Raw genomic sequence first — 12,265 nt, forward strand, 5'->3', positions numbered from 1 at the left:
CACTTTTATAGTATGTACATGGAGCACTTCTAAACCCAACTAAAATTAGATCCTAATGTAGTTCTTGGCCCAATACAACTGAGAGAAATCTGTTTCCAAGGTTAAGATAAGATATTAAGCTCTTATTTTATTGGCAGCTTTTTAATAGTATCACATAAAAAATACTAATACTGAATAAGAATGATATGGTTTGGCTCTGTGTCCCCACCCAACTCTCAACTTGATTTGTACTCTCATAATTCCCACATGTTGTGGGAGGAACCTGGTGGGAGATAATTGAATCATGGATACTGTTCTCGTGGTAGTAAATACGTCTCACAAGATCTGGTGGTTTTATCAGGGATTTCTGCTTTTGCATCTTCCTCATTATCTCTTTGCCTGCCCCCATCCATGTAAGACAGGACTTGCTCCTACTTGCCTTCCTCCATGATTGTGAGGCTTCCCCAGTCACATGGAACTGTGAGTCCACTTAAACCTCTTTCTTTTTAAATTGCCTAGTCTTGGGTATGTCTTTATCTGGAGTGTGAAAACAGACTAATACAAAGCAACTCATATATTGAGCCCTTACTATGGGCTAAGCACTTTGCATTTCATTTGCATGAAGCTTATTATATAATTATTTAATTATCATTTATTTTGTATAGAAAAATATATGGAGACTCAGATATATAAAATAATTTTTCCAAGGTCACATGTAAGAGAGTGTATAAGATGAGAATTACATCAAGGTTGTAGGGCTTTAAAGTTTATGTTTGTATTGATTGTACTAGGTTTTCTAGTTTGCTTTTTAAATCAAGTAAGTGAAAATAAACTGGTCAAGTCCTAGAAGTTACTGATCTTTACTCTCATACCAAGTGTATTTGAGTCCTTTTTAAAACATAGACATTTAAAAATTTTAAATAAGACCTTATTTTTATTTTTATATTTTAAATGAAAGTATTATGATTATGCTATAGTCATTTACAGATACTCTTCAAGGGAAATTTCAATATTTTTAGCAGACAGAACTACGAACAATACTTTTGGAATACTAACATGTCACTGTATTACATTGCTTTAAATTCAACATCTTGTGAATTATCGAATTCAAGACAGTCATAGTTTTTATACTTAAATGTTTTTTAAATACACAGTTACTATGCCAAGAAAACAGTAGACCATTTTTAGAAATAATGAATTCTAGAAAAACAAATGACATTACTAACCACTTAGCTTTGGGCTGGGTGTTCCCAGTGCAGGTCTGGGATCTTTCACCAATATTTTAGAACCAGCTATGAAAAGAAATAAAGGTGTTTACAAAAGTTGATGTAATTAATTACATACACATGTGCACACACACACACACACACACACACACACAATGTGATGCACTGTCCATTTTATTATCTGATATTTCACATAGTTTTCTCTAAAATATCCCATTCATCACAACATCTCAGTACCCTACTCAACACTTATTATGTAACTAATGATTTCAGTAATTATTCCCATTACAGTCTATTGGCACAAGGGGCAGATTTGTGTTGCTTTATCATCTTGGGATGTCATTTCTTATTTTAAAGGCATAAGCCAAAGTGGAGACAGTTGCCTCCAACATGGAAGCTGAGAGTTGAGGGTCGTTCTTGTTGACAGAAGGCAAAAACTATTTGGGTAGGGTTTACATTTAAAAATCAAAGTTCGTTGAGATAATTAAAGATGTCATTAGCAATTGGATAGACTCAAAGGTGAAATCTTTAAGGTTTTAAACCAAAACTAAAAGTAGTCCAAAACTAAATAAATCATGTAGGATGTAGAAGTGACTAGAATATTATAGGAGCTATGACATGAACGCCTTGTAAACAATGTATCCTAAGAACAATGTAATGTCTTAAAAGACTGTAAAAGGATGTGATTTGGGCAAACATTGCTCTGGCTGCAAAATAAAGAAAACTTTGGAAAAGAGCAAGTACAGATATGGCTAGAGAAGTTAAGAGACACTGCAGTAGTCCCAGCAGAGATAATGCTGAGTTAGAGTATGGTAGTAGTGACAATAAACCAAAAAGGGGAAGAGATGTAAAAGCTATTGAAATTGTGGTGATTCAGAGGGATAGGAAAATATCAAAGGAATTTACTAGATCTCATGTGTAACTATAGGATGGTAATATCACTGAGATAGGTAATACCAAAGGGAAACTATATGGAGAAAAGAAATTGATGAGTTTAGTTTTGCATGTATTGAGTATTAAAATGCCACTGAAGAATTCCAGTAGAGATCAAGCAAACAACTGAATATGTAAGAGTGAAGCTAAAATAAGATAAATAAGCTAGAAATATTAATTTGTAAGTAATCTACATAAGGACTGCTATTGAAGCCATTGGCTTGAATGACATCACCTAAAAGTGAATACAAGATGAAAACAAGAGATGGCTGAGCACTGCATCTTTAGAAAATCACAAGTAGAAAACAATCAGTTTATAAAGGAAATAGAGAATGGATACCCAGAATTAGGAGGAAGTAAAACATTTACTCATTCAACAAATATTTATTGAATGCTTTTCACATGTAAGGTACTGATTTGTGTTAAAATTACAGTTGTAAACTTTGAGTAAAGTCTCTTATAAGATTATATTCTAGTTGAAGAGGGGTAGATAGGAGGACAGGAGAGTGGGAGTAGATAATGACAAGCAAACAAACCAAAGAATAAGGTCTTCTCATACTACAGGGATTTCAATCACTTAAAAAAAAAAGAAAAAGAAAAATAGAAAGAATAATAGAAGAGGAATGTTCTGGTAAAGAGAATGAAAACATTTCAAATAAAAGAAAGTAATTGCCGTTTACGACAACTGCATTAGATAAAAAATTAGAAGGCTTTACAAATAGGATATTTTGGATATAAGGAAATGGATTTTGTTGATGACCTTACCAAAAACACTGGAAAAACTTCCTTTACTCCTTCTTCTGGCAATATAACCCTTTTCCAAATGGAAATTGTCCTGACCGAGCAGCAATAGGGTGGACACTTCACCCACATCTGGTCCAAATATTAATACCATAGAATCCAGGCTGAGTAATGGATTTGGTGATGGGCTTCATTCAAAATTGTGGCAAACAGAATCCCAGATAGTGCTTTCCTGACCAAACTTTGGGAAGGACTCTTTCTACTAGGGTTACTCTGGCAGAGTAACCTAGGCATTATGGTAGCAATTTTCCCTACTCTAATGAAGAATGTACCCATATAATTTATGTTCACCTGGTATCTCTATGACCTTGTTTGGAAAGGAGGCCTTTGCAAATGTAATTAACTAGAGATCTTGGGATAAAATAATCCTGAATTTTGGATGGGCCCTAAATACAAGGACTGGTATCCTTATAAGAAGAGGAGAGGCCACACAAAGATATACAGAAAAGAAGGCCATGTTGAAATGGGGTAGAAATTGGAGTAAGGCAAGGAGTCAATGAAAACCCAGGAATGTCAGAAGCTATGAGAAAATCGGAAGAGGCAAGGAATGGTTTCTGCTTAGAGCTCACAGAGGGCATAAGGCCCTGCTGACACCTTAATTTTGGACTTCTGGACTTCAGAAATGCAAAAGAATAAATTCCTATTGTGTTAAGCTAGCCAGCTTATGGTACTTTGTTATGAAAGCCCTAGAAAAATAATGTACCTACCTTGAAGAGAGAACTTGAAGATAGAATAAAGGCAAGAAGTAACATTTGCATGGGAAAAACACTTTGAATAGATTCATAAATTTATATATCTCTGGATCCAGAAGTGCTTATATTACTCCTAGACTTGGAGTTAATCAACAAATTTCCCTTGTTCCTATGCTAATTTGAGTTGAGTTTTTGTCTAGAGCCAAGGAAGGCAATAGTACAATCTCTTGTGTTAAAAAGATTCTATAGAGAAAACTGACCTTCACAAACAGGAACTTTTCCAGTCCAGGTGTTATCGGATCTACACACTCTATGTTCTGTTCCACCTGCTAAGAAGAAGCCAGGCTGACAGGTATAAATCAGTGTATATCCATGAGATGGAAGGTCCATCCCTACTACATTTGCATGAGCAGGAGTTTCTGGCTGTTTACAGCTGTGGGCTATATTTAAAAAAGAGAACAATGTAAATTTTCTATAAATATGTTAAGAAAATTTTGAGACAGGAGTCACAATACATTTTAGACACACTTCAATATCTTTATATACATATATCTTTGAATAATTATTCTAATAAATCACAAAAATGTTTCAATGCAAATATACTTATTGATTTCATACTTTAGCATTTTCTAATCCACCATTTGTGGAACACTAGTAGATGTTAAATAAAATGAGAAAAAAAAAGACATTGTCAATAACTAAGCTCACAAATGTATGCTTTACCATTTTAGATAGTCACACATTCTAGAGAGTCACAACAAACTTCAGCATTTTAAAGGATCTATGAAGGTAAGATACCTTTTAATGTTTGTCAAGCTCAGGTTTTCTATGAGTTCAGAAAATATTTTTTGAATTTTAAATTTATTATATTTATTTTAAAATAAAAATCTATTTTCTATGGTTAAATAAAACCACAGCTAATTATATTGCTTTGGTATTAATACTTCCCAATAAAAGTACATTTTAATACTTGTTTTACATATGGAATTTTCAGGACATATTTGGATCCGTATGCTAGAAGTATCATTTTATTCACCTAATTATCTCCTTTTCTCCATGTTTCCTTCCACTCCTTATTCTCTACCTTGATTACACCATATCTTCCCCTTATTTCATTGGTTTTATGCCTTCTAAAGACCATTACTTTCTCAGTCAGAGACAAATGCTACAAGAAACTTTTCCCCTAAAACAGATAGCATTTTTAAATAAATTCCTATTGTGTTAAGCTAGCCAGCTTATGGTACTTCATTAGGAAAGTACCATAAAGAAGAGATCTATAAAAGTGATCTCTGAAAAAAGTGTTCTGTAGATAAATTTTAGAAAGCAATACTTTTTATTTGTTTCCTAATGGCAGTCCATAACGGTATAAATAATAGCTAACATTTTTTTACTCCATGGGCTAAGCATTGTGTTAAATGACTTTTTGTTTTTGTTGTTTTTGAGATGGAGTTTCACTCCGCTGCCCAGGCTGGAGTAAAGTGTCTCAATCTCAGTTCACTGCAGCCTCCACCTCCTGGGTTCAAACGATTCTCCTGCCTCACCCTCCTGAGTAGCTGGGACTACAGGCACCTGCCACCACACCCAGCTAATTTTTTGTGTTTTTAATAGAGATGGGGGTTCACTATGCTGACCCAGCTGGTCTCGAACTCCTGACCTCAAGTGATCTGCCCACGTCGGTCTCCCAAAATGCTGGGATTATAGGCCTGAGACACCATGCCTGGCCTGAATGGTTTATATTTACTATAATTCAGTTAGTGAAATGTAATCCTCCTGCAGTAAGTATTGATAAGGAAAACTACAGTCTGTCTCTACTGCCTTCTTAAGCCCTATGTTATGGACATTTTAGAAACTTTGAGATGCTTTGCAGTAACAGACGCTGTTTAACTTTATTTAAACTATCATATCCCAACTGGAGGACATCAAAGAACCATGGTTTACTATGAAATTCCTAGTTACAGCCCACACAGCTGTTTTAAAGTACACATTCTGAGGAATTCTCTTTTAAGGAATTTTCTACATTTAAATATAAGCCAACAAGGCACATAACATGGAATCTCTGTGGAGTGTTCTCCTGCTTTAAAATAAGCCGCTGGTCCCTAGGTGCCCCCACAATCATTTGGATGGTTCTGAACAGGGATAGAGTAAATTCACTGGGCTTGTGTAGGCTTCAGCAAATCCTAAAAGCTAGATACCATCCTAATAAATGTTTCTACTTTAGCTTACTTCTTTTCCATTTTTCACCAAGAAACACAATTCAAAAGATAAGGGAGGAGATTTTTTAAAAAGACAACTGGAGAAAAAGAAAAGCCAAATAGCTGACCAGCTAGAATTCATTTCTAATTGTATGTCAGAAAAAGTTATTTAGTGGCCCTGGGCTTTGTTCTTATTTAATCTGTACAGGAAGTGCTCTCCGCTTAGGATCAGAGAACGTATAAAGGAAATTCTAAAATCGTTTTCAAATTTCTGGCCAAGTGCCCATGAATATTTCCTTTCATATATATTTCTAGTTCCCCCAGATTCTCAGATAATATTTTCACAAGTGATTTTTAAAAATTAGAAGCTGTTAGATTGGCATCTCGGGTATTTTAGATTACTTCAGACTGATAGGTGCAGATCTATAAACTAAAACCTAAACTAATCATCACCTAAAATTACCAGTTGGCTAAATATATAAATAAACATAAGGTCTTTACAAAAAGAACAAAATTGTGCCTTGTGCTTTCTGACTTACTTAGAGAGTGCTTCTCAATGGCCATGGGTTTAAGATACAGTAATAAAATTACATACATAAAGTATGATTTTTAATCTAAAAGTCAATTTGATACACCTATAGATGTAAATTTATTTGTATACTAGGGAGAAAGCAATGCATATAAATTCTTACCCATGATAGCATTATTTCTTATCCATAATACTTACGTATGCATTCAGGCTGAATTCCACTCCATGTAAGATCAGGGAGGCAGGTGCGTGTTGTAGAGCCTTGGAGAAGGTGTCCTTTTTTGCAATGGAACTGTACAACACTTCCTACCTATAGCAGATTAAAGAGAGGGAAAAAAATGTTCCACTACAACTTCAAATATGGCAACAAATACGGCTTGAGTGAGAAAATGCTATCAAGTGAAATTCTATATGGTAGAGTTGGAAGAAAAAAATAATTGAAATCTGATTTAAAGTAAAATGGGAAAAATTCAAAGCTAAAAAAATAAAATCCTGACTTTATTTGTTTACATATCATCGTCAAATAGTTGGGTCCTTAGTACATACACAGATACCAAGTTTTTTTGCCATCGGAATTTGAAGAAAATATTTAAGACACCAAAAAATCCAACAAGCTACATATGAATACAAGATAGAGAGATGGTTAGATACAGATAAATAAATGAAGCTTGATAAAAATAGATATGGAAATAAATATAGCTAACCACATAAGAAACAAACAAATATTGAAGGTGAAAAATGCAATATGAGATTAGAGACAAAGGTGGTTACTGAAAGTGGTGGTGATAGCAGAAATATACAATGGAAGATATACTGTTTGCACTAGCTTTTAAGGGTATAGAAATTAGGAGAATATCTAGGACAATGGCTTTCAAAGTGTAGTCTCTAGGCCGGTAATATCAACATCTCCTAGAAATTTGTTAAAAATGTCAATTCTGAGGCCTTACCCCAGACACACAGAATCAGAAACTCTTAGGGTAGAAAAACCAGCAATCTGTTTTAACAAGCCCATTGGGTGGTGGTAATAAACACTAAAGTTTGAAAATGCCTTATAGAAAAGCGGAAAAGATAATAACATGATGAAAAATGTATGTTGGTTAAAATATATATTATTTGCTTTAGGGGAAAAGAGAGTATATTAGATTGATTGGCATTTATTGTTTACAAAGTGAGCAGGGCAGGTAGAAGTTTGGGATAAGTGGGAAGCAGGGGTATATAGTAAATAAGAAAACAAATCACCACAGTAATGTACATGTAGTTTTAATTCTGGATCTCACTTCACTTGAATAAGTCATATCTCCTATCTCCTCTGAGACCTAATGTCTCATTTATAAATAACAATGATAATATTATTTGTATTGAAATCTGTTTCAAGGATTAAATTAAATAGAATATATACTCCACTCCACCCTAGGATGACACTCAAGTTTTAAATAAATTATAGGCATGATGACTAAATTGGAGAGATAAGTAAGAATTAGTTTCTGAAGGGTCTCAAATGGCAGGCTATGGTATTTAGAAGAATTAATAGTAGTAATTCTAATTATGAGGCTGGCACTGCCATTTTACATTTGAGTGAATAAAAACTGTAGTAACTTGTGGCAGTAAGCCTGGGAAAAAAGTCATTTCCTCAAAATAATTACAAGAAAAAAATCAACAAGATTTATTGAATGATTAAAGGTGGAGGATGAGATAAGGGATATTTAGGGTCTGCCACTTTGGACTTCTCCAGCAATTGTAGTCTGAGAAGGCTCAATCACAGTTTTAGGACTTATCACTCAGATCCTGTTTTCTGCCTTCCCCTTAATTCCTACTGCCACTTGACAGGACAATAAGCAGCTAAGCTTAAGATGATATAATTTGATACCAAGATTCCATTTGAAACTTCAGACTCTGAATTCTACCATTTTTCATATTGTTATTATTGCCCAGAACTATACTAGGCCAGAAATATTAAATTCCAAAATTCTTTCTCTGGCAACAACCTTTTTTCTTTATGTTATCTCATGCTGTGTCTTCCATGGACCCTAACCTTTACCTCTAGAAGATCTCTTATCCCCGGATGCCCCATTTTCTCTAGGCTGTTACACTGATTGACTCCAAGAAGCACCATTTGCATTTTATTCCATATAACCAGAGTCCCCTGACTTGTGCTCCAGAGCATGCCATTCACATTCTTTCTGAAGTTGTGCAAAATGGTGATACAGGTTTTCATTTTTCAGTGTGGACTAGATTATGGAATATACAGTTTGCAGTTCTATTTTTCAGTCAAACCAGTTCTACAAAACCCATCATCTCTATCAATCTAGTAATTCTTCTTAAGGTTAGATCCCAGTTAATAGTGTCACTTGTCACTAATACATTTTCCCTTCATTCACTTCACCACCACAACTGGAAATTTTACCTTCTAAATCCTTTTCAAAGTATCGTCTTCCTTTTTTCTCCACTTTACATCCAGTTTTTCTCCACAATATCTTTTTCATAGGCTTTGGCTCTCACTTTAGCAGACATCACAATCACCGAAAGGACTTTATTAAAACACCAATAGCTGAGTGCCCCCCACCAGAGTTTCATACTCAGTGGATCTGGGGTAGGTCCATGAATCTATATTTCCAACAAGTTCCCAGGTGAAACTGCTGCTGCCAGTTAGGCGCTACACTTTGAGAACTACAGCCATAGACAATTATAATAATCTTCTAACTTGTCTCCATTTCTCAATTCATGACCCACTATATTTATTTTCTACACTGAAGTCAGAGCGATCTATGCAACACGAAAGTTTGTTATTCACCCATTAGGACAAAGTTACATTGTGCTAACATGACAAAGGCCTCCATAACCTGGCCACTGACCTTCTCTCTAGCATCATCATTCACAGCTTACTTTACTCAAATTCTGTTCAATTAACATTGAACTTTTGTATCCTGAAATGCATGCATATTTTCATGCTGTTCCTACTGTGTGGAATGCCTCTCCCAACTTTCTTCTCCTAGCTCTTACACTAAAAGAATTAGCTCAGCCATCATCTGTAGAAAGCCTTCTCTGCAGCTAGAAATTAGAAAAACCATCTCTTTTGTGTGCTTCCTTAATGCTTTTCATTGTTATCGGTGTTATTACCTAGCCTATGAAATCATTTATTCCAGCTGACCAACATATCAAAATGTTAGCCTTTCTAGGCCAGAGACTGTATGTACTCATCCTTGTGCACCTTGAGCTTAGAAATGTGACTTGAAAATGTTGGAGCAATGGAAGGAATGGGGACTAAATAATATAAAATTACTTGATTATTTAACTTTAGAATATTTAACATCTATTGGTTCTTAAAGTGCAATGATCTCACCTCTATACTTTGGATAAGGTTAAATCATTCTGTTTGTTCTTTGAAGGGTATACTTGGGTTATTTCATTAAACCTTTATATTGGTCAGGTGTAAGAAACATGTTGAACTATATACATTTTGTTTTTACTTGTAAGACATTTTTCCTCAATCCTGTAAGCTTTTTGAAGTCATTATAACAACTGCTTTAAATATTAACCAAATGTTATAGAATTAAAATAAAATCTGTTTTAAGATTTTTCTATGTATCACCAACACATCTAATTAAAATTTTTGTCAAATTCACAAATACTTATACCTAATATCTAACAAAGATTTATACAGATTTAATAACTGATTAAATTGCTTATCCAGAATTTGTTATAGTCAAATCAACAAAATTTTCTCTAAATATCAGTGCATTAATAAATAATTTTTTCAGTGATGAACTCACTTAATAGTGCATTTTACATAGTTCTCTATCCTTTTCCAATTTGATATATCCTTCTGACTGAACGACTTCCAACATGCATAGTATAATTTGCTATTTGTAGAAAAATAGGTAACAAAATTCTAAAAATTTATATTATCAAATTCAAAAAAATTCTTGGAAAAATAACTCATGTACAATTTTTTTTACCATTATTTACTAATAAAAAGTGTTATTTGTATACACAACATTGTAAAAATTAATATTGAAAGTTTTTATAACAAGAATTAAAAGCAATCCATATCAAGTTTTAATTGCAACCAATGTTTAAATAAAAATCACTTTAAATTGATTTAAAGTACCATGCTGTGTATAAATGCATTATAGACTTTTAAGACATGTCTAATTAGTAAATATCACTTATGTTCTTTAACACCTTATTCTCCTATTTTAAATGTTATATCTTAGTTCCTAAATCATAAAATTTATATAGCAAATAATAGGATTAATAGACATTTTGCATACATTTGGAACATTCTCAATAAGCTCTATTTTTGCCTTCCATGAGATTTCATGGCAAATGACACTTGGCGTGCTAGAATTTTCATCAATGCATTTATTCGGATCTGACTTCTTATATCACATGTTTGTTTAACTGGAGTATCCAGCATGGTTCTTAGGAACTTTCAAACTTTATGTATAATTAAGGTCTCAAAAACATATATGCTTCCTCTGCAATATATATATATTTTAAAAAATAAATTTATGTTTTTCATTATGTATTTATACAAAACATTTTACTCAAGAAAAATTGAGGTAGCTTCTAATAAAAGATATGTGTAAATTAAAATAAATAAAATTGTCACAGAAAGGCAACATCATAAAAATGAAGGTATAACAGATGTGCTTAAGATGCAAGTAATTTTTGCTGACTGAGCATCAACTTTGGTTCTGGGCTTCCTGGTTTAAGAAAAGTTTAATTATTATTATTTATATTCAAAACAAGAAGATTTTAATTGAAAATAATTATTTTACTTTCCGAATTTATGTCACTGTGTTTATCATTTAAGGTAATAAAACACTATGAAACATATATTTACCTCATTCAATATACTAGGATACTAATTTCAATTACAAACTTAAATTAGTATATATATCATATATAATCACTATGGTTAGCTTGGTAGGGTTAAATATTTTATGGTTACATATCTTGAGACTAAATATCTAAAGAACCAGATTAAAAACATTTCATGTTTATAATAACTTACCTAACAAGCCCTAAATCCAAATAATGTACTTTCCATTGCCCAGAGCACAGTTTAACGAGTGATACAGCAGTGTGTATGTGTGCTTGTCATTTACTTCATAATAAATCCTGATGTTGCATCAGTTATTTTGACAGCTATTCTCTTCACCACCAATTTGTTTTTAGCCAAAATTATTCCAATTTACAATATTTTAATAAAAAGACAAATTATGTTGAATACTTTTTTCAATGATAGACTTTTCATCATTTCTAGCAATGAATGATATATTTTTGTATGTTAATAATTATTGATGTCCCAAAATATACTATATAAATCTATATAGAAAAAGAGAGTGAACAAATGAACGCGTTAAAGAGAAAAATAAGAAAATAATCTAAGTGCCTCTGTAGTTCATAACTTTCTCTTGCTCTTCCCCAAAATGGGCTTCCTAACAGCTGTGATTTTGCATCATAACCCACTACTGGTCATCTAATCCAACCAACATGAATACAAAAGTTGGGACATTCTGACTCTCTTTGGAAATTTGTAATTGAGATTGAGATGATCACTTTCTGTATGTGGCTGAGATGTAAATAGAAATGATTCACTCTTGGCCATATGGCCAATCTGCAGAGAGAAACTATGAGGTAGATAAACAGAAAGTAGTATAAAAAACTGAGTACTTGCAGCCAGTGCCTACATTCTGGGCTTGATGAGTCTCACCTGGATTCTTTCTTTGGGAGCCTGGACATACCTGCACAGTAATGCCTTTAGGCTTTAAGTAGCTCCAAACAGCTTTTTTTTGTTACTTGTAAGCAATCGTTTTTCTCAATGGCTCGAGATGCCTTTTGCATATAAAATCATATTCATTTGGAATTCACCAATAAATTAGTATTAATTAGAATTATTTAACTATT

At 33.3% G+C, this 12,265-nt stretch overlaps 1 protein-coding gene across 3 annotated transcripts in view; it reads right to left on the reverse strand.

Moving 5' to 3' along the window:
• CSMD3 (CUB and Sushi multiple domains 3) overlaps nt 1-12,265 on the reverse strand; it is a 1,308,251-nt gene that overhangs the window by 18,431 nt on the left and 1,277,555 nt on the right. For all 3 annotated transcript variants that reach the window (XM_030937706.1, XM_030937708.1, XM_030937707.1), the window contains 3 exons: nt 6,551-6,662; nt 3,892-4,071; nt 1,206-1,271 (listed from right to left, as the gene is read on the reverse strand). In XM_030937706.1, coding sequence (XP_030793566.1) covers nt 1,206-1,271; nt 3,892-4,071; nt 6,551-6,662 — 358 coding nt within the window. The remainder of the gene's footprint in view (nt 1-1,205; nt 1,272-3,891; nt 4,072-6,550; nt 6,663-12,265) is intronic.

The sequence above is a fragment of the Rhinopithecus roxellana genome, chromosome 9, assembly GCF_007565055.1.
Source record: "Rhinopithecus roxellana isolate Shanxi Qingling chromosome 9, ASM756505v1, whole genome shotgun sequence".
Taxonomy (NCBI): Eukaryota; Metazoa; Chordata; class Mammalia; order Primates; family Cercopithecidae; genus Rhinopithecus; species Rhinopithecus roxellana.